This window comes from Microcebus murinus, chromosome 1 (assembly GCF_040939455.1).
Source record: "Microcebus murinus isolate Inina chromosome 1, M.murinus_Inina_mat1.0, whole genome shotgun sequence".
Classification (NCBI taxonomy): domain Eukaryota; kingdom Metazoa; phylum Chordata; class Mammalia; order Primates; family Cheirogaleidae; genus Microcebus; species Microcebus murinus.
The window spans coordinates 46932350-46959518 of NC_134104.1; the positions used below are offsets into that span (position 1 = coordinate 46932350).

General features: G+C 38.4%; 2 protein-coding genes and 1 pseudogene across 2 annotated transcripts in view; 1 reads left to right on the forward strand and 2 right to left on the reverse strand.

Annotated features, from left to right (window-relative positions):
* Nucleotides 1-27169, reverse strand: part of RPL24 (ribosomal protein L24) — a 371901-nt gene that overhangs the window by 9264 nt on the left and 335468 nt on the right. The gene's annotated exons all lie outside the window — the stretch shown is intronic.
* The window catches only part of CEP97 (centrosomal protein 97), a 44466-nt gene that overhangs the window by 4297 nt on the left and 13000 nt on the right, over nucleotides 1-27169 (forward strand). The window contains exons 2-9 of the mRNA XM_012779672.3: nucleotides 7667-7838; nucleotides 9630-9772; nucleotides 10443-10601; nucleotides 11891-11992; nucleotides 14029-14142; nucleotides 14694-14860; nucleotides 22591-22755; nucleotides 27012-27145. Coding sequence (XP_012635126.1) covers nucleotides 7796-7838; nucleotides 9630-9772; nucleotides 10443-10601; nucleotides 11891-11992; nucleotides 14029-14142; nucleotides 14694-14860; nucleotides 22591-22755; nucleotides 27012-27145 — 1027 coding nt within the window. The 5' untranslated portion in view covers nucleotides 7667-7795. The remainder of the gene's footprint in view (nucleotides 1-7666; nucleotides 7839-9629; nucleotides 9773-10442; nucleotides 10602-11890; nucleotides 11993-14028; nucleotides 14143-14693; nucleotides 14861-22590; nucleotides 22756-27011; nucleotides 27146-27169) is intronic.
* LOC105879439 (small ribosomal subunit protein eS27-like pseudogene) lies at nucleotides 19151-19595 on the reverse strand (annotated as a pseudogene).

Here is a 27169-nt window from a genome sequence, read left to right on the forward strand (position 1 = left end):
GAAGTATTTGGGAGAGGAGGTACGGATCCATGAAAAAACAAGATTGATGGATGGGTAGAGGAATAGATAGATGGATAGATATGTGATAAAACAAGTATAATCTCAAATGTTGGTAATAGAATTAAAGTGTAGGTATTCATTGCAAAATTATTTGAATTTTCTGTATGTTTGAAATTCTTCATAATAGTTTTGGAAAATAAAGGGAGACATCTTCTGGAATAAACTGGTATTACTGATTGACTAAAAAAGGCCAGTGCAACAAAATATACGATTTAGTATATAGTAATTGCCTATTATTTTTCACATACCCTGTTGGTTCTCTCTCATGTGCTCAAGCTATCCTCTTTGCTTTTTTTCCCCTCTTTTTTCTCTTTCTTTTCTTTTCTTTTCTTTTCTTTTCTTTTCTTTTCTTTCTTGTCCATTCTTTTGCAGAAAGCACAAGCTATCCTCTTTGGCTTGAAAGTTTTCTTCCCTTCCACTGTCTAACTTCTCACTTGGATTTTACTTTCTGAGCTGGGCATGGTGGCTCATGCCTGTTATCCTAGCACTTTGGGAGGCTAAAACGGGAGGATCAGTTGAGTCCAGGAATTTGAGCCCATCCTGAGCAACATAGTGAGACCCCCTTCTCCACAAAAAAATAGAAAAATTGGCCCAGTATGGTAATGTGCACCTGTAGTCCCTGCTATAGAGGTTGCTGAGGCTGGAGGATCGCTTGAGAACAGGAGTTTGAAGTTTCAGTGAACTATGATGACACCATTGCACTCTAGCCTGGGTGACAGAGTGAAACTGTCTCCATAAAAAAAGAAAGTATCATCAAATGATCAAAATTTTCAAATTTTTAACAAAAATGAATTCCATTCAGTTTTCAATAGAGTGGTTAAGAGAAATTCTCATTTAGAAAATTTTCAGTTTTGGTCCTAAGCTTAAAAATATCACACTACAATGTTATCACTGCTAAGTCATCAAATGCTTTGTGGCAGGGCAAATCAGGATATTTTGCTATTTTGACAAAAAATTCATGGATTGACAATGGTTATGTCTGTGAGAGTGAATGTAGTTTATCATTGATATTGCTGATTCAGTAATACCTGTACATGGTAGATTTGAATGTTTTCCACAAACTACTGTTGATTAATAATACAATAATATTATAACTGTAGAATATAAATGCCTTACATTTTCACAAGCATTGTAAGTCTGTCAAACTAAGCCTTTTTCTTACATCATCACTTATAACACATCATAGCTGATTCTACTTCAGGAATACTAAATTAGTGTTTTCTCAGTGTCTTTAAAAATTTTCTCAATTGCAGCTATTCATGGAGGCTAATTCTTCAGTCAGCTCGAACATTAACTCCTTGAATAAACAGGAACAAATAAGCAGTATCAGTAACAACTCTAAACTCATTAAGAGCCAAGGAAAACCGTTTTTTTTTTTTTGTTTTTTTTTTTAAGAGATGAGTCTCACTGTATTGCCCAGGCTAGATTTGAACTCTTCAGTGGTCTTAGCCTCCCAAGTATGTGGGAATACAGGCGTGGGCCACTTCAGGCAGCTAACCTACCTCCTTTTAAAATTTACTGTTGATGTTGTTCCTTGTGTCTTTCAGCATCTGTTCTCACCTAAAGGCTAAAGTTTTAAACAAGTCTTTTTTTCTGTATGCATTTTTTCAGCCACTGTAATCAAACATCATTTAATTAATATGCTGTAAGTAAATGACTTTCCTTGATTGGCTAACAAATGAAGCATTTGGAAACTTACTTTGTTTGCAGCATCATTTTCATTTCTCATTTTTTTTTTTTTTTTTTTTTTTTTTTTTGAGACAAAGTCTCACTTTTGTTGCCCAGGCTAGAGTGAGTGCCGTGGCGTCAGCCTAGCACACAGAAACCTCAAACTCCTGGGCTCAAGTGATCCTCCTGCCTCAGCCTCCCGAGTAGCTGGGACTACAGGCATGCACCACCATGCCCGGCTAATTTTTTGTATATATACTTTTAGTTGGTCAATTAATTTCTTTCTATTTTTAGTAGAGACGGGGTCTCGCTCAGGCTGGTTTTGAACTCCTGACCTCGAGCAATCCGCCTGCCTCGGCCTCCCAGAGTGCTAGGATTACAGGCGTGAGCCACCGCGCCCGGCCCATTTCTCATTTTTCTGAAGTAATTCTATGAGATACTATTTAATTTTTTGACTTAAAACTTTTTTACTTTAATACTTTGTTTTCTGTCATTTGGGAATATTATGATGACTACTTACTCTGGTATTCTTTTAACATAGATAAAGTTTCATTTGCATAATAAATAATGCTTTGCCATCCAATTTGATAACAAAATAATCTTTCCACTGTACCTTAAACATGGGATATTTAAAGTTCACTTTTATCAACCCCCCTTTTGGACCTTGATACATGTATGCTGGTAATAAAAATAAATAAAATGTCAGGGTATAGCAATATACATGGCGCTCGAAATGCTGTCAAGTTACAAATGTATTACTGTGATTTGCAGTGCATAGCAGCAGTGCTAAGAGATGAGACTGCCACATACGGTCTCAGGTCATGAGTACTCTGTTGTAAAAGACAGTAGACAGTAGGTAAATGAATAAGTATGGCTGTATGCTAATAAAATTTTATTTATGGACACTGAAATTCAAGTTTCATATAATTGGGGGTGTCAAGAAATGTTATTCTTTTGATTTTTTTCCAGCCATTCAAAATGTAAAAATCATAATTACATTGATATGATTGAAAATATTATGTAAAAAAAAAAAGAGTGTCCCCAACTCTGTCCCTCATCAATTCACTTCCCCTTTCCCCTTCCCTTAGGTAACTACTATTAACAGTTTCTTGTGGATCTTTCCAAAATGCATTCTAAACACACAGAAATGAGTATATTATATATACGTATACATATGTATTCATTAAGGCTATAACCAGAAAGATAAGATGTGCAACTAATAATATTTTAAATCAATTATTGGAAGTGACCGGGCACGGTGGCTCATGCCTGTAATCCTAGCACTCTGGGAGCCCGAGGTGGGAGGATCGCTCCAGGCCCGGTGTTCGAAACCAGCCTGAGCAAGAGCGGAGACCCCTGTTTCTACTATAAATCGAAAGAAATTAATTGGCCAACTAATATATAGAGAAAAAATTAGCCGGGCATGGTGGCGCATGCCTGTAGTCCCAGCGACTCGGCAGGCTGAGGCAGGAGGATTGCTTGAGCCCAGGAGTTTGCTGTGAGCTAGGCTGACGCCACGGCACTCACTCTAGCCTGGGCAACAAACCGAAACTCTGTCTCAAAAAAAAAAAAAGATTATTGGATGTGTTAATGTGTGGTTGCACATAGATTCAAAATTCTGTCTGTCCTTGAATAAATTATTTACCTCATTAGGTTGCCAGAAATTAGCAAATTCAATACAAATGCAAATGAAAATACAAGGTGCTCAGTTAAATTTGAATTTTGGATAATAACATGTCTTTGCATTGTTATAAAGGAACACCTGAGGCTAGATAATTCATAAAGAAAAGAGGTTTATTTGGCTTACAGTTCTGCAGGCTGTACAAGAAGCATGATGTACAAGCATTTGTATCTGGTGCGTGCCTCAGACTGCTTCCACTCATGGTAGAAGGGGAAGGGGAGCAGGCATCACATTCCAAGAGGAAGGAAGCAAGAGAGAGAGAGAGAAAGAGAGGTGGCAGGCTCTCTTTAACAATCAGTTGTCTCTGGGAACTAACAGAAGGAGAACTCACTCATTTTGGCAAGGGCGTCACCAAGCCATTCATGAGTGATCTGCCCCCAAGACCTAAACACCTCCCACTAGTCCCTGCCTCTAACATTGGTAATCCAGTTTCAACATGAGATTTGGAGGGAACAAATATCCAAATTATATCACAATATTTTTTTAATATAAATATGTCCTAATATTGCATGTATTACATAAGATATATATTGCAATATACATGAATATTTTGGACCGAATTATACTAAAAAATTACTTGTCATTTACCTGAAATTCAAATTCAACTGAGTGTCCTGTATTTATCTGGCAATCATAACATAACACTTGGGTCTACTTGCAGGGATTTTGTAAAAATTAGAGGTCATATTAATATATGTAAAGTAGTTATCACAAACTCTAGCACACAGCAGGAGATAAATAATAATAATGAGGAAAGTTAATCTCATTTGGGGCTTCTGTGAATAGATACTTTATATTGGCAGTCTCTTCTTCCATGTCATAGGTCATAGATAAGGAAGCATGGCCATAAGAGTCTACTAATGAATACTAACCAAGGAAGGAAATGCTTGATTTTATGTGCCTAAACCTTTGCATAAAGATTTTTTGTTGTTTAAAACATTGGCACATTTTCTAAATCTTTACAGTGTCAAAATTCTTTATATTAATAACTTCTTAGTTTTAACATTCATGAAAACATCAAAATTATATTTACTTCTTTCAAATATAAGTTCAGTCCTAATTAGAAAACCATTTTCATTTTGTCAAGGTAAATTGCACCATCCACAGATGTTTCAGTTTCTTGTCTGTCCCATCTCTTAACTTCATGTTACCTAAACTTCTTTATAAGCAGTTTCTCTCCTGAAACTGCTGTATTGGAGGTTATCAACCACTTTTACAGTAGTTTTCTTCCTGTTACTATTCTACCTTTCAGTTCATCCTTGTTATAGGAGCCGTCTAACCTTTCTAAAACACAAGTTTCATTATATCAATCCCTCAGTCAGAAACACCAAATGAAAACTAGAGGTAGGGTGAGGCCAGTTATGGTAGCCCTTGAAAGTTGAATTTCTTTCTTTTTTTTTTTTTTTTTTGAGACAGAGTCTCACTTTGTTGCCCAGGCTAGAGTGAGTACTGTGGTGTCAGCCTAGCTCAGAGCAACCTCAAACTCCTGGGCTCAAGCAATGCTTCTGCCTCAGCCTTCCCAGTATCTGGAACTACAGGAATGCACCACCATGCCCAGCTAATTTTTTCTATATGTTTTTAGTTGTCCAGCTAATTTCTTTCTATTTTTAGTAGAGACGGGGTCTCATTCCTGCTCAGGCTGGTCTCAAACTCCTGAGCTGAAAGAATCCTCCCACCTTGGCCTCCCTGAGTGCTAGGATTACAGGCCTGAGCCACCACACCAGGCTCAAGTGGTAAGTTTTTGAGGAGAAGATTAACACACTAAAAGGCATAGTTTTACTTAGAACATGCCAGTAACAGTGGGCAGATGAATTGGAGATGGCAGAGATGAGTTAGGGTAATCAGTTGTTGTCAGGATCAAGTATACTGTGCTGATAGAACAGAAGTCTGTCCTGTAGTGCTTGGACCTGCCAAAGGAATACTACCTTGCTGAGAAGTTCAGTTTTAATTAGTAGAATCCTCTGATTTGGTCAGAGCTTGTAGAGTTTAACTTATATAGAAAATGAGGCAATTTAATTAAAGTGTAGCAATTTGGGCCAGCACAGTGGTTCACACCTCTAATCCTAGCATTTGGGAGCCCAAGGTGGGAGAATTGCTTGAGCCTAGGAGTTCAAGTCCAGCTTGAGCAACATAGTGAGACCCCCCCCTACAAAAAAAAAAAAAATAGAAAAATTAGTCAGATGTGGTGATGTGTGTCTGTAGTCCCAGCTACTTGAGAGGCTGAGGCAGGAGTATTCCTTGAGCCCAGGAGTTTGAAGTTTCAGTGAGCTATGACGACACCACTGCCTTCTAGCCTTGGTGACAGAGCACGACCCTGTCTCAAAAAAAAAAAAAAAAAAAAAAAAGCAATCTGATTTTAGATGTAAAAGTTGTATTTGAAGCACAAAAATTTTGTGTTGATTTTAAAGAGTTGCTGGGTTACATGGACTTGGGGGACCTTGACCCAGGAACATCTGGCCACTCTCTTAAAGAGTCATGACTATGCTTAGTTATCCCCATAAAAAGGAGTTCTTTGGTTCTTTCCTCAGGATCCCAGGGCAGACAAACCAGCAGAACTTTGTTTCAGTGATTGCTATAACCTTAGAGGAATCTGTGCTTCTTAAGTACTCTCTAAGTTTCCAGGACACCCTCCCAAGTCATTACCTTGCTAAATTGGAGAGAACTATAAACCCTTTCTCTCTCCCTTAGCTGGATATTTCAATCCTGATGGCCTATTCCAGGGGACAGGGGTTAGAGAGAAGCAGCATTCAGGCTTGTTTTGTTCTTACACAAATAGTAAGACTGTGTTCTCTAGATAAGGGAGTCTTTTGGTTAGAGGGAAAAAATCCTTTTAATTTCCTCTTTATAACTAGGAAATTTGTTTTTAGACTAAAACAGTAGGAAACAAGAGTCAAGAATTAAGGCAAGTGCAGTCAGAGAGACAGAAGAACCCAAGAAGGAGCAGCATTAAGTGCCTGAAAATCTGGAAGTGTGAATTACTGCATTTTCCCCAAACAGAAATTATCAGAGATTTTGGAGATTTCTGTTTCAGAAAGAGGGGAGTTCAGAATAAAGATTGCAAGAGGAAATGAAGGAGTTGGTAATAGAAAGTGGAAGCTCTCTTTGTATATTCTGTGGTATGATCAGATTAGTTTCTCACTTGCTGTGAGCACAGCTTCATTTACCACCTGCTTCTACCTGCAGTCTGTTGCTAATGTCGTTTCATCTTCTACTCCTGAACTGCTTAGAGTCTACCCATATTTTAAGCCCTAGCTACAGTTCACTTCCTCCATCAAGTCATCACTGAAGATTATAGTTTCCATTTCTTTCTCCATTCCCTGATATCTTAATGAATTCAGTTAAAGTCACACCATTTAGCATGTAATTGTTATATCAAAAGTGTGAGTCTGCCCCCTTCCAAGTAGGTAGTGTAATTCTTTAGTTTGGAGACTGTATTTTATTTTTTAGAGACAGTGTCTGGCTCTGTTGCCTGGGCTAGAGTGCCATGGCGTGAGCCTAGCTCACAGCAACCTCAAACTCCTGGGCTCAAGCAATCCTGCCTCTGCCTTCGGAGTAGCTGGGACTACAGGCATGCGCCACCATGCCCAGCTAATTTTTTTCTATATATTTTTAGTTGTCCAGCTAATTTCTTTCTATTTTTAGTAGAGACGTGGTCTCACTTTTGCTAAGGCTGGTCTCAAACTCCTGAGCACAAAGGATCCTCCCGCCTTGGCATCCCAGAGTGCTAGGATTACAGGCGTGAGCCACCGCGCCCGCCTGGAGACTGTGTTTTAAACTTCTTTTGAATACTCCTTGGAAAAACTATGGGTTCACACTTAGTAAGTATACCCTCACATCAAAAGTTTTGTTAAATATTCAAGAACAACCACTTAAAAATACCGTATAAAAGTTTATTAAATTTTTTATTTCAGCATGCTGTAAGTACTTAAAAATTTCAAATACAAGGTATCCATTTTGACTATCTCAACAAGATCGCTCTAGTCATTCCTATAGCGGAGTTAAAAACTCAACTTATTCATAATTGTCAAAAGAAGGGGCAGCCCTCACAGAGACTTCAGCAATGAGCTCTCGAATTCGGTCTGCATTAAGTAGCGTCCTTACCCTAACGGTAAAAGTGTCAAATTTCGCAAACTCCTGGACAAGGGAGTGAAACAATAATCTAACAATGTAGTTTGCTCATCTGTCAAATTAAGGGAGGGAACCCGGGTACCCCGGCTCCCCGCCACTCAGATTCTCACTCTGGTTTCCCATGTTTAGGCTAGGCAGCCCATTGGGCCGTCTGGGCGCCGTGCATCCTGGGATTTATAGTTTGCAGCTCCCTCTTCCAGACTACAAGCTCCACAGAGCCGCGGGAGGACGGTTGCCTGGTATTAGCAAGAGGCAATTATGGCGGTGGCGCGCGTGGACGCGGCTTTGCCTCTTGGAGAAGGTAAGGCGATCCCCACCCCTGAGTCCAAGATTTACTCCACGAAGCTGAATTAAAAAATAGTTGCCTGGAGAAAAGGAGAAGCTTGGGTTTAGAGATGTAGTTCTGGACCAGGTCTTTGAGGCGGAGCCGTGGACATCGCCGAGGCGCGCGGCCTTCTGGGAGTTGCAGTTCCAGCGCGTCGCTCAGCTTTACAGCGTCGCGTCGAGAACCTAGCACGGGACTACAGCCCCCATAGGCCTTCGCGCGGCCCGGAGCCCGGGGTCCCGCTCCCCCAGCGTTTGGCTAGGCGGTGGGTTTCAGGCTGCTATGACCTTCTTGGCCATTTATTTTGAATTTCAGGTGCCCACGCGAAATTTCCAACATCTCTCTTTTTCACTTCACGAATCCCACTTCCCCCTCGGTTCCTAGAACGTTCAGGAAACCTTCCCTCTGATACCACTCGCTAGACTGGCTTTGACTCTTTGGTTGGAGGTGGCTGGTGGCCGTGATAAAATCTTGGGTGTGATCCAGAGCCCACAGTTCTCTATTCCTGCAGACAGGTCCTGGGATCGGGTTTGGTCGCTGTCCAGCGGAGCGCGGGATATGCTTCTGTGGTCGGTAGATACCTCTTTAGGGTGCTGGACGTGACCTCCTTTTGTTTTGGTTACGTCTCCACGTCTTGGCAGCAGCCCTCTGAATCGGGTGGTTGGGACCGTCTCCATGGCTTAGACCTGGGGCTTATTTTCTGGGAGTCGTTAATTTGGGGGAGGAGTTGGTGGATGATTCTAAGAAATCTGTCGACCCTTTGGAATTGTGTACAATTTTCTGAGACCACAGTTTTGTTTTTTTTTCATCTAATTCTCAGGGAGGCCCATAACCCCTGACGTACTAATAGCTGTTAGACAATGGGAAAATGTTGAAACCCTCTAGGAGAGCAATCTCATATAATTATTTCCCGTAGTACTCCTATTCTGCGTGAAAATTTGAAATTGGCAGTTTCTTTGGCCCCGCCCCCTTCGATATCGGCTATTCTTAAACTCCACCTCTCTAGCCCACCAAAGCTAGTTACGAGACTGTAATAGCAGTTAACATTTATAGAGCACTTTTAATGAACCAGACGATATTCTGAGTGCTTTTCTCATTTTCTCTGTAGACCAACATTTATAAAGCAGATATTATCTCCATTTTGCAGAGTAGAAAAATGAGCCCAAATGAAATCAATGACTTGCCCAAGATACCTCAGTGGTTAACTGGTGGAGCTAGGATTTGAAAGTCTATTACACTAAACTACTTTATTGAGTGCCTTGTGCCAGGAACAGGGCTAAGTGTTGCTCATATGATTTCTCTTTTAATCATCACATCAACCTAGTGAAATAGATGTGTTACTCTATTTTATAGATGAATTAACTGAATTATCAAAATAGGTGGGGCACTTTAGGATATACTGTTAGGTTGTAAGCAGGTTGATCTCTAACAAAAGTTTAGTTCCATTTAAAAAATGTTCTCTTTACTTAGGCATAAAATATGGTAGTAGTAGTTTTTATTTAAATGTGAATAATTCAAAGTATTATATCATAGAAACTTGCATAGAATATCATAAGTCTAGTTCCAGTTTGATACTTATGAGGAAAAGTTAATAATTAAATCTGGTCATCTAGAACTCAAGATTGCTTTAGGTTTAAAATCTTGCTATTTATTAGGCTCTACTATTTTCTAACTTGAAATGTATATAGAGATTTTATGAGTATAATTTCATCCCCATGCTAAGCTGTTTTGTTTGTGTTTTCTAACAAATTTCCTTCTCTTTTCAAGGATCAGTGGTCAATTGGTCAGGGCAAGGACTGCAGAAATTAGGTCCAAATTTACCTTGTGAAGCTGATATTCACACTTTGATTTTGGATAAAAATCAGATCATTAAATTGGAAAATCTGGAGAAATGCAAACGCTTAATACAGGTAGGTATTAATTGCTATCTGGGAAATGGTTACATAGGACCAGTTTATTATTAAACACGATAAAACAATAAAATTACCTGACAAAAAGTAATTTTGTAGGCCTGAAAAGCAGTACATGTTGCCTTAGATTTTTACATGATAGTTTATTCTAAGAATGAACATATATGTGCTACATTTAAAGTAGATTGGAAAAGGAAGCATTGCTAAATAAAAAAAGAAACCATTTTATGTTGGCAAGATATTATGTTGCTAAGATAACCTTTTACCTCATGATGGATGTAAAGAGTTCATTCATTCAAGAAATGTTTATTGACTACCTCTTATATGTCTAGCACTGTTTAGGTTTTGACTGAAAGAGTATAAGGAGTGTAAGTGTAGAGCTTACATTCTCAAGGTGTTGCTATGTTAAAAACATCTTTAGAAGTTGGAGGAAGTCTGATGGTTCAGCTTTGTCTGTATTTCCTTATTTCCTATTGTTTAGGAACAATAAAAAATAGATAGTCATGCTGTAGAATATTTAGACAACATATGTGAAAACTACAAAAAGGGCTTCTATGTTTGGAAATGTTTGGCTGTCTAAACAAACCCTTTTAAGCACTGTAAGTGAAAGTAACATCATATATGTTATACATTTTGTTCCTAAAAATAATGCCATGTTTCTTTTTCACAGTTATCAGTGGCTAATAATCGGCTGGTACGTATGATGGGTGTGGCAAAACTGACTCAACTCCGTGTACTGAATTTACCTCATAATAGCATTGGCTATGTGGAAGGACTAAAGGAACTAGTACATTTGGAATGGCTGAATTTGGCAGGAAATAATCTTAAGGTGAATGGTGGTTTGTTTGGCTTTTTTTAGTGAGTAGATTTTTTTTTAATTACAAAACTGTTCTGTGTAAAAAAGAAATTCAAGCAGTACAGGAAAAAAGTAGAAATAAAAAGTGAGAGTACCCACTCCCCAGGGATAATCTCTATTAACATAAACTAAAAAATATCTCATTTTCAAACATATAATGCAGCATAATACACTTAAATGTGAACAAATAATCTATATTATATTTAGAAAAAAGCAAATTGAACTGTAGAATAGTTAGGAGGGCGACTATATCATGATGAATTAAGCTCTAAGATATGTTTAATGATATAATGGAGAATATACTGTTTTAAAAGTCAGGATATTGGGATTCTAGTGCTACTTCCACTACTTTGTCACTAGATAATTTGGGGTAAGTTAACTAGTAGTTTTGTGTCTTCTTCTTCGTTGTCTTATTATTATTTTGGCATGCTGAGTGAGGGGACTAGATTAAATGATATTAATAACTGCCTTTTATTGAGCAATTAATTTATGCTAGGTACTGTTCTACACATTTATCTGTATTAACTCATCCAATCTCATGACATCTTATAAGATAATGCTATAACATAGGTATAGATACTATGCCCATTATATAGACGAGGAAGCACAGACAAGTTAAGTAACTGCCCAAGGTCACACAGCCAGGAAGTTGCAGCACCAGGATTTAAATCTACGCTGTGTAGCTTCACTCTAAATTTGTAAACTCAGCCGGGGGGCTGTAGCTCACACCTGTAATCCTAGCACTCTGGGAGGCCGAGGCGGAGCGGATTGCTCGAAAAAATCAGCCGGGCATGGTGACACATGCCTGTAGTCCTAGGTACTCAGGAGGCTGAGGCAGCAGGATTGCTTGAGCCCAGGAGTTTGAGGTTGCTGTGAGCTAGGCTGACGCCACAGCACTCAATCTAGCTTGGGCAACAAAGCGAGACTCTGTCTCAAAAAAAAACAAGGAAAAAAAAAACTTGTAAACTCTGTTCTATACATATGACATACTGTTATATGTCATCTCTAAGGTTTCTTCAAGCTGTAAATATCTGGAATGGTATGAACCACTTGGTAGTCCTCTACTCATAGAGGGATAATGAGGGCAGAAGCTTGCAATTAAATTCTGTTACTACTGCATCTCCTTTCTCTTGTTAAGCTCTGCTGCTCTGCTTTCAAAAATGAGAGGTGGCAAGAGACTTTTTTAGCTACAGGGAGGTAGAGAAGAATTTCATTTTTTGATTTTGTTTGCATTGAATAATATGATACTTTTCTTGTGATAGGCCATGGAACAGATCAATTGCTGCACAGCTCTACATCACCTTGATTTATCAGACAACAACATACCCCAAATAGGTGATCTGTCAAAATTGGTATCCCTGAAGGTAATCTTGTTTTCTGTGTCATTTGTCAAACTTTATAACAAAATACCAAGAGAAAATGATCTTATTTTCCTAAATCCAATCTGCCATATATGAATAGATTGTTTTCATTGTGATAAGAATTCTGTTAGAATACCAGAAATTAAGTATTGAACTTTTTGTTGTTAGTTTCTATAACTGGTTTATTTTATGTGAAACTGGTCATTGTAGTTAATGTTAATTCTTATTTACCATTCTCTGAACATGATGAAATTCACTTCATACCCAACCAGGCAATGCTAGTAGCATTGGTTACCTAGTATATAACATGTTGGTACGGTTGAGAGTAATCATTTTTGAATTTGAGTCTGTTTTTTTTTGACACTCAGGATTGCTTTTTTTTTTTTAGTAAAGATATTACTTAATTATCAAAATTATTTCATGTTAAAAAATAAACATATAGCATATAGCACTTTTTAAAAAAATTTCATCATATTATAGGGGTACAAATATTGTTTAGGTTTTATGGTGAGGGATATATCATGCAATCAAATAAGTAACAGTTAGAATCACAGCTTTGAAAAACATATGTAGGGTTTTTTCTATATTTTTGCTTCATTGGGTATTATTAGCATCATATGGACTCATTAAGCCTTAGAAGCAGTATCTTAGCTGAGTTTTTCATAGGCTGTTAACAGAAATCATTTTTAGCAGCAATTAGTCTAAACAATTTGATGTAGCCAAATGCTGTCCTGATAGATGCCAAGGGAATTCAAATGAACTAAAGATGATTGAATATTTTGTTTTATTGTTTTGTGGAATGGAGGCATGATTATCTGATCAGAATTCTGTGTGTTTGGAGTCTTGGGTTTGTTCTTGATTATTGCTGACTTACTGTGAGTCAGCTTCATCTGCAAGTAGCACATTCTACCTTCCTTTAACTTTTAGCTTCCAAGAGAGTGCAGTTGCAAATTATGGGTTCTGGGTTATCTCTTTCTTTCTTTTTTGGAAAATTTGCTTTATAATTGTTTTAATCACTTTCCCCCAACTCTTCTCATCTTCTATTTTGATGTTTTAAAAGGAAATGAACAAACGAGTTAGAAATTGCTCAATGTCTAATAACTTAAATCTCACTGCGTGCCTAGTTACTATGCCAAGCATATGTTCTTGGACAAGTCTTTTTTTTTTTTTTTTTTTTTTGAGGCAGGGTCTTACTCTGTCATCTGGGCTATAGTACAGCAGCATCATCATAGCTTACTGCAACCTCAAACTCCTGGGCTCAAGCTATCCTCCTGCCTTAGCCTCTCAAGTAGCTGAGACTACAGGCGCATGCCATCATGTCTGGCTGATTTTTCTATTTTTTTTTTTTTGAGACAGAGTCTCGCTTTGTTGTCCATGCTAGAGTGAGTGCCGTGGCGTCAGCCTAGCTCACAGCAACCTCAAACTCCTGGGCTCGAGCGATCCTTCTGCCTCAGCCTCCCGAGTAGCTGGGACTACAGGCATGCGCCACCATGCCCGGCTAATTTTTTTTTTTTTATATATATATATCAGTTGGCCAATTAATTTATTTCTATTTATAGTAGAGACGGGGTCTCACTCTTGCTCAGGCTGGTTTTGAACTCCTGACCTTGAGCAATCCTCCCACCTTGGCCTCCCAGAGAGCTAGGATTACAGGCGTGAGCCACCGTGCCCGGCCTGATTTTTCTATTTTTTTGTAGAGATGGGATCTTGCTATGTTGCTCAGGCTGGTCTTGAACTCCTGACCTCAAGCAATCCTCCCATCTTGGCCTCCTAAAGTGCTAGGATTACAGAGGTGAGCTACCATGCCTGGCCCAAATTTTTAAACTTACTTGAGCTTATGATGATGCTGGCATAAAATGAAAGAGTTAAACCAGAAGATCACCTAGGACCCTTCTAGCATTAATAATCTTTCATTTGTATATGATGAGAAGTATAAAAAAATAGATCTCTATTCGTACACACCATTTTGGATGTTGTCACAATAGATCAACTTAATTATAATCTTTTCATTTGTAATTCATACTGTTTTTACTTTCAAGACCCTGCTTTTACATGGAAACATCATCACCTCTCTTAGAATGGCACCTGCTTATCTACCCAGAAGTCTTGCTATACTTTCTTTGGCAGAAAATGAAATCCGAGACTTAAATGAGGTAAAATTTGAGGGTATTCTGTGGGAACTAGGAAGCTGGAAAGTCTAGGAGAGACACAGGAGAGTGTTGTGAGCTTACTTTTAAACTGTGAGCATCTTGGGAGAAATTGCCATTCAGATGAGACACTTGGCTCTAGATGATCATTAGTTTTCTTTCTACTTTTCCTTAATGTCAGTAGGTCATTAAGGCTTATTTTCATTTGTGATGCTACAATTGTTATTCCATTGGCAGGTGATTGGTGGTAGGGCTACATCTATATTACAGTGATTAATAAGGTATCCTATCAACCTTGCTGCTATTATGTTTTCAAAATAGAGTTTCTCTGCTATGAAACAGTGTTATACTTTCTAAGGGATTTTGTGTAGCAGGGACAGATGGCTATATTGTTGGAACTTTGGAAGTCAGTGGATAGTAGAAGATACTTGTCACTTTTCAGAACAAGAGGGAAATTGTTGCATTCTCAAATGTTGCCAAAGATGTGTAATCAGCGGAAGCCCTGTGCTTGACACCAAATAGTCCATTTTTTTCAACAAAGATATCTTTTGTTCCAGATCTCTTTTTTGACATCCTTAACTGAATTGGAACAGTTGTCGATCATGAACAATCCTTGTGTGATGGCAACACCTTCCATTCCTGGGTTTGACTATCGGCCATACATTGTCAGCTGGTGCTTAAACCTCAGAGTCCTAGATGGATACGTGATTTCTCAAAAGGAAAGGTGAACATGACCTCTTTATTGTCACATTAATCATAGAAGTTACTGAAAAGACCATTTCCATTTACTACAGATTAATACATTGAATGTTTCTTAAAATGTATATTTTAGAAATTAAGAGCATTAGTGTAGACTGTGTGCTGGTCATTTAGGATTTTTTGTCCTTTCTAAAAAAAGGATAAGAAATATTAGCCCCAGAAGTTGGGGCTAGTGAGTGTAACTTAGTACCCAACATAAAACAATTTGATTTCTAAAAATTCTTTTGTTAATCATTTGGTTGGAGCTTGGAACACTTTTGCATATACACCATATTTTTGATTCTGTGTAGGCTTTCAGATTAATCCCACAAAAGCTTGTAATCTATCATATTTATAAGGCAGTATTAATAATATCTTAGAATTATCCAATTATTCTTTTTTTTCCTATATATATTTTAGTTGGCCAATTAATTTCTTTATTTTTTTTAGTAGAGATGGGGTCTCACTCTTCCTCAGGCTGGTTTCGAACTCCTGACCTTGAGTGATCCGCCCGCCTCGGCCTCCCAGAGTGCTAGGATTACAGGCGTGAGCCACCACCCCCGCCCCCAATTATTCTTTGTAAAGATAACTCTGGGAAAACTCACACAGAGAACTGGTAGCATACATGGTGATTGGTCCTCTCTTTTCATACCTATAAAGCAGCAGAAGTGAGAACTCCCACATCTCTAGATTATTGGTAGTTTCTGGAGGTTGGAGCCGAGACCTCTGTAGAATGGGGTCTTCTGAACACTGGCACAGGATCAGTGGCAGCAGAGCTTTAGGGGAGGGAAGGAACTAGGATGTGGATAAGAGGGGATGGAGTTAGAGGGGATAGTGATAGTTGAGATGATTTTATTCTGTTTACTATACCTCATTTCACTTTCTCCTTAGTACATACCAACATGCATTCATGGACTCAACACATACATTCTCTCATGTTTTTTATCATTTTCTACTAGAAACTGGTAGTAATTACTTGAGGAGTTTCTTGATAGGTAGATGAGTGGTAGATTACAGATAGTGTCTCCCTTTTCTGCTTCCCTGCTGTTTCATGTAGTTCCTAGGTAGAGCAGGGACAGTGAGGAGTGGCAACCAGGAGCTAGATGGTTGTGGTGTTGGTGTATGGACTTATGTTGTTTGTTGAAACTAAAGAGCGTTAAAGAAGGCAGAAAATAGCCGGGCGTGGTGGCTCACGCCTGTAATCCTAGCACTCTGGGAGACTGAGGCGGACGGATTGCTCCAGGTCAGGAGTTCGAAACCAGCCTGAGCAAGAGCGAGACCCTGTCTCTACTATAAATAGAAAGAAATTAATTGGCCAACTAATATATATAGAAAAAATTAGCCGGGCATGGTGGCACATGCCTGTAGTCCCAGCTACTCGGGAGGCTGAGGCAGAAGGATCGCTTGAGCCCAGGAGTTAGAGTTAGGCTGATGCCATGACACTCACGCTAGCCTAGGCAACAAAAGTGAGACTGTCTCAAAAAAAAAAAAAAAAAAGGCAGAAAATATTTGTTGAAAGGGTGAATAATGCAAAGTCTATGTTTCTATACTGTGGACATGGTTTTAATACCAGTGACTTTAAGATGAATTTGAATTTTGTTTGAGCTTTCTCTATAATGTTTTGCAAACATTTAATTTTATAGACTTCAGGAGGCAGGGAAGAGTAGGGTAGCCTCTCTCTCTATGAGGTTGTCCTAAAGAAGTGTGAGAAGAAAGAAGAGGTGAGAGAGTGTCTCAAGAGCAACCCCTTTTCAGACATATTCTTAGAAATTGCAGAGTATCACATAATTCAGATACAGTTTTAAAATACCCTTATAATCACTATTTAGAGTAAGAATAGAACATACCCAGCATTCCAGAGATCCCCTTTGCCTCACTCTCATCATAACTCCCCTCCCTACTAGAAGTAACTACTATACTAACTTTTTTTGAGACAGGGTCTTACTCTTTTGCCCAGGTTGGGATGCAGTGGTTTGATCATAGTTTACTGTAACCTTGAGCTCCTGGGCTCAAGTGATCCTGCCTTGGCCTTCCAAAGTGCTGGGATGATAGGTGTGAGCCAATGTGTCCAACCTATACTAACTTTTTGATAATTCAGAAAGATTTTTTTCCTGGTTATTAGGGAGTCTTAAAGCCAACCAGCTTCTACTAGAATAATTACAATTAAAAGGACTGACAATATGGAGCAATTAGAACTCTCACACAGTGCTCTAGGAGTATAAATGGTACAACCACTTTGAAAAACTGGAATATCTACTGAAGCTACATGTACCCTATTATGCAGTAATTTTATTTCTGGCATATACTCTATAGAAATAAGTGCTTAGATCTACTGAAAGACATGTACATGAATGTTCATAATAGCTTTATTCATAATAGCTCAAAACTGGAAATAACCCAAATGTCATTTCATATAAGAATTGATAACTAGAATTATATTGAAACTAAGGAACCTAGATTATTGATGTCATACTAGAGAAAAAATGCAATTTCAGTTGTTGCTACAACTCTGTAGTCTGTAAACAGTGCTCCCATATTTTTTTTTTTTTTTTGAGACAGAGTCTCGCTTTGTTGCCCAGGCTAGAGTGAGTACCGTGGTGTCAGCCTCGCTCACAGCAACCTCAAACTCCTGGGCTCAAGCGATTCTTCTGCCTCAGCCTCCCGAGTAGCTGGGACTACAGGCATGCGCCACCATGCCCAGCTAATTTTTTGTATATATTTTTAGTTGGCCAATTAATTTCTTTCCATTTATAGTAGAGACAGGGTCTCGCTCTTGCTCAGGCTGGTTTTGAACTCCTGACCTCGAGCAATCCGCCCACCTCGGCCTCCCAGAGTGCTAGGATTACAGGCGTGAGCCACCACGCCCGGTCGAGTGCTCCCATATTTTAAGACAGTTCTGGAAGTATTCTGTTAAGGAGGGAAGAATTATTCTAAACGAAAAGTATTGCCTTAATGATTGATCGCAGTGTTCAAAACATTTTCCTGGTCAAAGTTGGGAATTGTCCTATAGGGCAGGAAGGAATGTTCAGTGTTTTAAATGTACCCAGCCTAACTTTTATTTGCTAAGAATGTCGAGGTTAAAATTCTCTTTTAGTATGAAAAGCATCTTAGATTCTTTGGTAACTTCAGGTAGCCAGATCTCGAGTGTGTGTGTGTTACCCAGAAAAGTAACTTGAGCAGTAACCCAACCTTCTGGTGCTTGGCCTTAGTAGTTTCTCAGAGTTAAGCACTCCTGTGAAAAGACTAACACCTTTGTGTAGCATCTTAGCATTTGGAGTTCTGTCTGAATTTTTTTAGTTCTCTGTTTTACTGTTTAAATCTCTGTTTTACTAGTTTTTTTGTTTTTGTTTTTGAGACAGAGTCTCATTTTGTTGCTCAGCTAGAGTGAATGCCGTGGCGGCAGCCTAGCTCACAGCAACCTTAATCTCCCGGGCTCAAGTGATCCTACTGCCTCAAAGCCTCCCGAGTAGCTGGGACTACAGGCATGCACCCACCATGCCTGGCTAATTTTTTTTGTGTGTGTATGTATGTATATATATATATATATATATATATATATATATATATATATATAGTTAGTTAGTCAATTAGTTTAGTAGAGGCGGGGTCTCGCTCAGGGTGGTTTCGAACTCCTGACCTTGAGGGATCCACCCGCCTTGGCCTCCCAGAGTGCTAGGATTACAGGCGTGAGCCACCGGGCCCGGCCTCTTTTACTGTTTATAGGACATGTACCAAGCTATACTTCTCTTGGTTCGTTAGAGTTCTTATGGGAGCAGAACTTTGGAAACATTTAATTTTCTTTTTTTAAAAGGACATTTCAAATATATAGAAGGGAAGAGAGACTAACTAATAAACACTTATGTGCCCACCATGTAACACTTATGTCCCCCCATGTTATAATTTTGCCAGTCTTGTTTCATCTAACTTTTTTTTTTGAGACAAACTCTCACTCTGTTGCCCTGGCTAGAGTTCCATGGTATCAGCCTAGCTCACAGCAATCTCAAACTCCTGAGCTCAAGCGATCCTCCTGCCTCAGCCTCCCGAGTAGCTAGGACTACAAGCATGCGCCGCCATGCCCGGCTAATTTTTTTCTATATATATTTTTAGTTGTCCAGCTAATTTCTTTCTATTTTTAGTAGAGATGGGGTCTTGTTCTTGCTCAGGCTGGTCTCGAACTCCCGAGCTCAAACGATCCACCCGCCTTGGCCTCCCAGAGTGCTAGGATTACAGGTTGAGCCACCACGCCTGGCCTCATCTAACTTTTTTGGTTGGAGTATTTTTTTTTTTTTACTCATAATCAAAACTTTATTGAAAAACTGACACCAAAATAGGAAATCACTGTTATATACCTTACAAAATCAAATATAATTATTTTGGTAGATTAACTAGAATTACTGAACTTATGATAAGGCTTTCTGTGAGATAACACAAATTCAGAAAGTTGTGTAGATCATTAGTGTTGCTTTCTTCTAAACGAACACCCTTCTGTGAGTCTGGCTTTTCCTCCTGTTGGCTGGCACAACACTGTTGAACAACCTACACAAGGAACCACTGTCTGAGCATGGCTGAAAACTGTGGTAATCTTGTAGCAACCTGGACATTTTACATCCATAAAATAAGAGTTTGGACTTTGAACTAGCTGTTGCTTTTTGTTTATTCTTTTCATCTTCCAAGGATGGATGTAGTAAATCTCTAGCCAAAGGCATCTTGATGCTTTCCCGAGACCCGCTGGTCCAGACCTCTCAGACGACACTCTATTCGCGCAGCACTCGATACCTTTGTTGGAGTATTTTAAAAGCAAATGTCAAATATCATTTCATTCAATACTCCTTTATTTAGGAGAAAGAGCAGATTGTTTTAAATTCTGTTTCTTAATAGTTTGTTACTTAGGTTGTTTTAAATGACCTGTTCCTTCAATTTCAAGAGAGGAATCATAGTCTAATGATTTGAAATTAATATGTTAGAACTGAATGAATTTTAGTTTTGTTTTTCTTTGAATTGACAATGGTATTTTAATTGGCAGAAAGATTTTTTTTACCTATAAGAATATTTTATGGATTTAATAACACTTGTATAATGATATTGATGAATTCATGTACAGCAAGGTAGAAAAATAGATCTTATAGTGATGATCTGCAGTTTTTGGTTTTTCTTATAAAAACTTAAACTGTGGAATATTCGAGCTTGATCATTCTCTTCTATCCTCTTACTTTCATTTTTCCTTCCTCCTTAGACTACAAACCATCCACAACCTAGAAATGCTGCTTGCTGGCTAATATTAAAGTTGGTGATTATCCCTTTTTTTTTTTTTTTTTTTTTTTTGGTACAGCTTTTCAACAAGCCATTTACTTGGCAGGAGAACTTATGGAAACTTAAAGCAGATTTCATGAAGATTCTCAGTGATTTTGATTTAGTCTGTAGGAAGGTTTCCATGAAAGGAATACTTCTAATTATTTTTATTAAATAAATAAATTTTTTATTATTAGACTAATATTGGGATTACTTCAGTTAATCAGCTTAGTGCACCTCATCTCTCATTGTAAGAAACCAGTTTTCCTTTCTTGGGACACTGGTAAATCTCAGAAGACTAAACTCATTATATTTTGTTGCACTATGAGTCTTTTGTATGATTTAAAACAGTTACTAAAAGGACCAGTTTCTTTTCAGTCTGTAATATAACCTTGAGTGACAGCTTTGGACTTTATAGTTTGTATAATGTGCATAACTTACCTTATGTGAAGGTCCATAAAGTGGTTGTGGATTGGAAGCAATTTTCAAACTATTTGCAATGGTAAGCTCATGGTATAAAAACAGAGAAATAAAGTATTCTGAAATGATCCAACCTCAATCTTATGTCAAGGGGACAGATTTAAAAATGGTAAAATTGACCCACTGGCACATCAGTTAAAAAATTTAAACAGGAGAGGCACAGTGGTTCATGCCTGTAATCCTAGCACTTTGGGAGGCTGAGGCAGGAGGATTATTGCTTGAGGCCAGATGTTTGAGATCAGCCTGAGTAACATGGTGAGACCCCGTCTCGACAGAAAATAGAAAATTTAGTTGATCATGGTGGCACTCCTGTAGTCCCAGCTATTGGGAAAGCAGGAGGATCACTTGAGGCCAGGTGTCTTGAGGTTCCAGTGAGCTATGATCATGCCACTTCACTCCAGCCTGGGCAAAAGAGCGAGACACTGTCTCAAAAAAAAAAAAAAAAATCAAACATATACAGAGGTGAACAGCATAGGATAATGACCTCTTATGAATCCATCACCCAACTTCATGACCAACCTGCTTCATCTATACCTTCACTCACTCCCCCTTCTTATGTATTATTTTGAAATATATCTCAGATTACTAATCATTTCATCTGTGAATATTTTAGTATACATCTCTAAAAGAGAGAAGAACGTTTAAAGAAATAATTACATGCTATCTCCACATCTCAAAAAAATTAACAATAATGCCTTAGTAACATCAGATATTCAGTCAACCCTTACATTTCCAATAATCCTTATAAATGGTATTTTTGGAAAGAGGATTCAAATAAGGCCATATAATGCAGTTGGTTGTCATGGCTCTTAAATTTCTTTCTTGCTCTCTTTTTCTATCTTAAATGATGAATTTATTATTACTGCATGCTCTGTAAGTTGGCTGTGCTGACTGAGTAGTTCTCACTTGGGATCTCATGGGCTTACAGTCAGATCACAGATCACATGTGGGGCCAGAGTCATCTGAAAGCTTGTCTTGGCTGGATGGTCAAGATAATTCTCTTAAGTCTCTAAAGCTATCCATTTCTTTTCTCTTTTATTTTTGTTGCTTTCTTTTCTCTCTTTTTTGTGGGGAAGGGTTGTTGAAGATTATTTGTCCTATAGAGTTTCCCATTGTCTCTTCATTTTGCCAATTACATCTCTATGTCTTTTGTCATGTTCCTCTCCTATTATTTACTGTCAATGGGATGTGGAGGTTTGATCAGATTCAGGTTTAATTTTTTGAGGGGAAGATTACTTTGTGGGTTTTATTGGGAAACACACAGTATTTAGTTGTCTCTTGTGTTATTATTAGTAGCTATTAATGTTTTTGGTCAATGCTTGAATTCATTACAAGTTGCAGAATGGTGAAATTCTAACTCTGTTATTTATTTTCTTATTAGTTGGGAGACTATAAAGTAACTATTTGGTTACCCATTGGTATAGTGTGTATAGGAAGGATAGAATTAATAATATTTAATTCTCACCCTTTATTTACCAGTTTTAAAAAATGAATTGGTGGCTCATTAGCATTCTCCAATGGTGACCAGTTATATATATATATATATATATATATATATATATATATATATATATATATGTATTTAAATTGTCATTATGAACTGATGGATTTAAATGCAAGTGATATATTTAGGTACTTCAGTTTGACAGAGTGAGTGGAGAGAATACTTATTCTTTGAAAATAATTTGAAATTATTAGGTGCCATTAGTGTAGCTCTATGGAAGTGCCCCTGAGCAAGAAAAAGGGTTAAAACATTATTAGAGTGAGGGAAATGAGTAAGAAGAATAGGTTTTTTTTTTTTTTTTTTACAAACTTGAGTGAATTTTACTTATGAGAAACATCCAACAGTGCTATAAAGGTAAATTAAGAAGAAAGACCATTGTTGCTTGACAACGTATCTTGACTACACTGGTGCTATCTCCTTTTCTTTATTTCCCTCAATTATAGTTTGAAAGCTGAATGGCTGTATAGTCAAGGCAAGGGGAGAGCATATCGGCCTGGCCAGCACATCCAGCTTGTCCAGTATCTGGCTACAGTCTGTCCTCTCACTTCTACACTGGGTCTTCAAACTGCAGAGGATGCCAAACTAGAGAAGATTCTGAGCAAACAGAGGTAAGCCCATTTATTTGTGTTTTTTTTTTTTTTTTTTTGAGAGAGAGTCTCGCTTTGTTGCCTGGGCTAGAGTGCCGTAGCATCAGCCTAGCTCACAGCAACCTCAAACTCCTGGGCTCAAGCAATCCTCCTGCCCCAGCCTTCCAAGTGACTGGGACTACAGGCATGCACCAGCATGCAGGGCTAATTTTTTCTAAATATATTAGTTGGCCAATTAATTTGTTTCTATTTGTAGTACAGACAGGGTCTCACTCTTGCTCAGGCTGGTTTCAAACTCCTGACCTTGAGCAATCCGCCCGCCTTGGCCTCCCAGAGTGCTAGGATTACAGGCGTGAGCCACCGTGCCCGGCCAGCCCATTTATTTGTTTTTTTTGTTTGTTTGTTTTTAAACTTTTTATTTTGAGATCACTGTAAATTTACATCCAGTTGTAAGACATAATGCAGAGAGATCCATGTACTGTTAATCCAATTTTAATGGTGACATCTTGCAAAGCTATAGTATAATATTACAACTAGAACATGAACATTAATACAGTCAAGATACAAACCATCTCTATCACCACCACAAAGATCCCTCATGCTGCCCTTTATACCACCTTACCCCCTCCTTAACTTCTGAAAACCACTAATCTGTTATCCATTTCTATAATTTTTCCTTTCATGAATGTTATATAAATCGAATTAGACATTATATAACATTTTGGGCTAGATTTTTTCACTCAGCATAATTCCCTGAAGATTTATGCAGGTTGTTTTGTGTATCAATAATTCTTTCCATTTATTTATTTGTTTATTTATTTTAACGTATTATGGGGGTACATGTGTTAAGGTTACATATATTGCCCATGCCCTCCTCCCCCTTTGAGTAAGAGCTTCAAGCATGTCCATCCCCCAAATGTTGCACATCTTGCTTGTTGTGGTTGTATATACCCACTCCTCCTCCCCCCTCCCACCCTCCTGACACCCAATAGATGTTACTCCTATATGTCCACTTAGGTGTTGATCCGTTAATACCAATTTGCTGGTGAGTACATGTGATGCTGGTTTTTCCATTCTTGAGATACTTCACTTAGTAGAATGGGTTCCAGCTCTATCCAGGAATATACAAGAGGTGCTATATCACCATTGTTTCTTAAAGCTGAGTAGTATTCCATGGTATACATATACCACATTTTATTAATCCACTCATGAATTGATGGGCACTTGGGTTGTTTACATAGCTTTGAGATTGTGAATTGTGCTGCTATTAACATTCGAGTGCAGGCGTCTTTTTCATAAAGTGACTTTTGATCTTTTGGGTAGATGCCCAGTAGTGGAATTTCTGGATCAAATGGTAGATCTACTAGTATCATTCTGAGGTTTCTCCATATTGCTTTCCACAGAGGTTGAACTAGTTTGCAGTCCCACCAGCAGTGTAGGAGTGTTCCTCTCTGTCTACATTCACGCCAGCATTTGTTGTTTGGGGACTTTTTGATAAAGGCCATTCTCACTGGAGTTAAGTGATATCTCATTGTGGTTTTGCTTTGCATTTCCCTGATGATTAGAGATGTTAAACATTTTTTCATATGTTTGTTGGCCATTATTCTATCTTCTTTTGAGTAGTTTCTGTTCATGTCCTTTGCCCATTTTTTGATAGGGTCGTTTGATTTTTTCTTGCTGATTTTCCTGAGTTCTAAATAGATTCTAGTTATCGGCCCTTTATCAGATGTGTAGCTTGCAAAAATTTTCTCCCATTCTGTGGGTTGTCTGTTTGCTCTCGTGATAGTTTCTTTGGCTGTGCAGAAGCTTTTTAATTTGATCAGGTCCCATTTGCTTATTTTTGTTGCTGTTGTGATTGCCTTTGGGGTCTTCTTCATAAATTCTTTGCCTAGGCCAATGTCTAGAAGAGTATTTCCAACATTTTCCCCTAGAATTCTAATAGTTTCACACCTAATGTTCAAGTCTGTTACCCAGCGTGAGTTGATTTTTTTGAGAGGTGAAAGGTGTGGGTCTTGTTTCAGTCTTCTACATGTGGCTATCCAGTTTTCCCAGCACCATTTATTGAATAAGGATTCTTTTCCCCAGTGTATGTTTTGGTCTGTTTTGTCGAAGATTAGTTGGCTATATGAGGATGGTTTTATATCTGGGTTCTCTGTTCTGTTCCACTGGTCAATGTCCCTGTTCTTGTGCCAGTAAAAAGCTGTTTTAATGACTGTAGCCTTGTAATATAGTTTGAAGTCTGGTAAATTGATACCTCCTGTTTTGTTTTTATTACTTAGGATTGATTTTGCTATATGGGGTCTTCTGTGGTTCCATATGAAGCATAAAATTATTTTTTCTATATCTGTGAAAAATGACGATGGTATATTGATAGGGATTGCATTGACTCTGTAGGTCACTTTGAGTAGTATAGACATTTTAACAATGTTGATTCTGCCATCCCATGAGCATGGTATATATTCTTCCATCTGTTTATGTCCTCTGCTATTTCTTTCTTCAGTGTTTCATAGTTCTCCCTGTAGAGGTCTTTTACCTCCTTAGTTAAGTATATTCCAAGGTACTTTATTTTCTTTGTTGCTATTTTGAAGGGAATTGAGTCTTTGATTTGGTTCTCACTTTTACTGTTGTTGGCGTATATGAATGCCTCTGATTTCTGTGTATTGATATTGTATCCTGAGACCTTACCAAATTCATTTATCAGATCAAGGAGTCTCATGGTTGAATTCTTGGGGTTTTCTAGGTATAATATCATGTTATCAGCAAAGAGTGAGAGTTTGATCTCTTCTGCTCCCATTGGATGCCCTTAATTCCACTCTCTTGTCTGATTGCTGTAGCGAGGACTTCCAGCACTATGTTGAATAGAAGTGGAGATAGTGCAGCCCATTTATTTGTAATAGCTGATGAATTCACAAGTGAAAATACCTTTGAGAGTCTTTCCTACAGTGATATAATAGGTAGCCTGAGGTAAGTGCTGGGATCCACATTTCTTGGCACTTAGGCCCCTTGTCACTGTAGCAATTTCTGCAGGGAAGCTGAACCACACAGTGCAGTCCAGCTTGCTCCACTACAACTGTATTGTTAATCACTCCTTTTTTTTTTTTTTTTTTTTTTTTTGAGGCAGAGTCTCGCTTTGTTGTCCAGGCTAGAGTGAGTGCCGTGGCGTCAGCCTAGCTCACAGCAACCTCAAACTCCTGGGCTCGAGTGATCCTTCTGCCTCAGCCTCCCGAGTAGCTGGGACTACAGGCATGCGCCACCATGCCCGGCTAATTTTTTTTATATACATATCAGTTGGCCAATTAATTTCTTTCTATTTATAGTAGAGACAGGGTCTCGCTCTTGCTCAGGCTGGTTTTGAACTCCTGACCTTGAGCAATCCGCCCGCCTCGGCCTCCCAAGAGCTAGGATTACAGGCGTGAGCCACAGCGCCCGGCCGTTAATCACTTCTTGAGCAGAGAGAGCCCAGTAGTATGGCATGGGAGAATGGGATTTTAAAAAAATGTGTGTGGTCTTCAACATAGGTATTTCATGTGGGTTTTTATATATTAACTTTTTTTTATATTTTTAATATATTTTATATTCTTTTTTCTCTCTTTTTTTATTCTTTCTGTCTTAGATGACTAAAGATGCTACAATATATTAACATTAAGGAAGCATTTAGTAGTTACTTCTTTCATCAAAGATCCTGCCTTTAAATCTTTGTGCATATATTAATATGTATGTGTGTATATGTGAGTGTATGCCTATGCAATTTTTTTTTTCAGACCAGGTCTCATTTTGTTGTCCAGGCTAGAGTTAAGTTAATTAATCACTGATCCATTTTCTCTATGTCATTTGATTTGTTGAGTATCAGTGTAGCTCACGGCAACCTCACACTCTTGGGCTCAAGCAGTCCTCCTGCCAGAGCCTCCCCAGTAGCTGGAACTACAGGCATGTGCCATGACTCCTGATTAATTTTTGTTTTTTGCACAGAAAGTGGGTCTCTATGTTGCTCAGGCTCATCTCTAACTCCTGGCCTACAGTAATCCTCTTGCCTCAGCCTTCCAAAAGTGCTGGGATTACAGGTGTGAGCCACTGTACCTGGCACATATGCAATTTAAAGATAAGTTTCTTAACGTTTTCTATGCAATGCTTTCAAGCGACACTTTATAATTTGGCAGTGATTAAAGGTACTTTGAAAACTTGTAAACTTCTACCTTTTTGACATTGTTACCTAGGAAGCAGAAAAGCTTTTTGCTTTTGGTTTGTGTTAAATCACATCAGATGTTATTGATTTTTAGGTTTCATCAGAGACAGTTAATGAACCAAAGCCAAAAAGAAGAGTTGTGTCCTCTGGCTCCTACTGAAACAAGGGCACCCCTTATACCTGAGCATTCAAGCCCTACTCAAGATTGCCAGATAGTTCAAGAAAGTGGTAAGAAGTTAATTGATCGTTGAT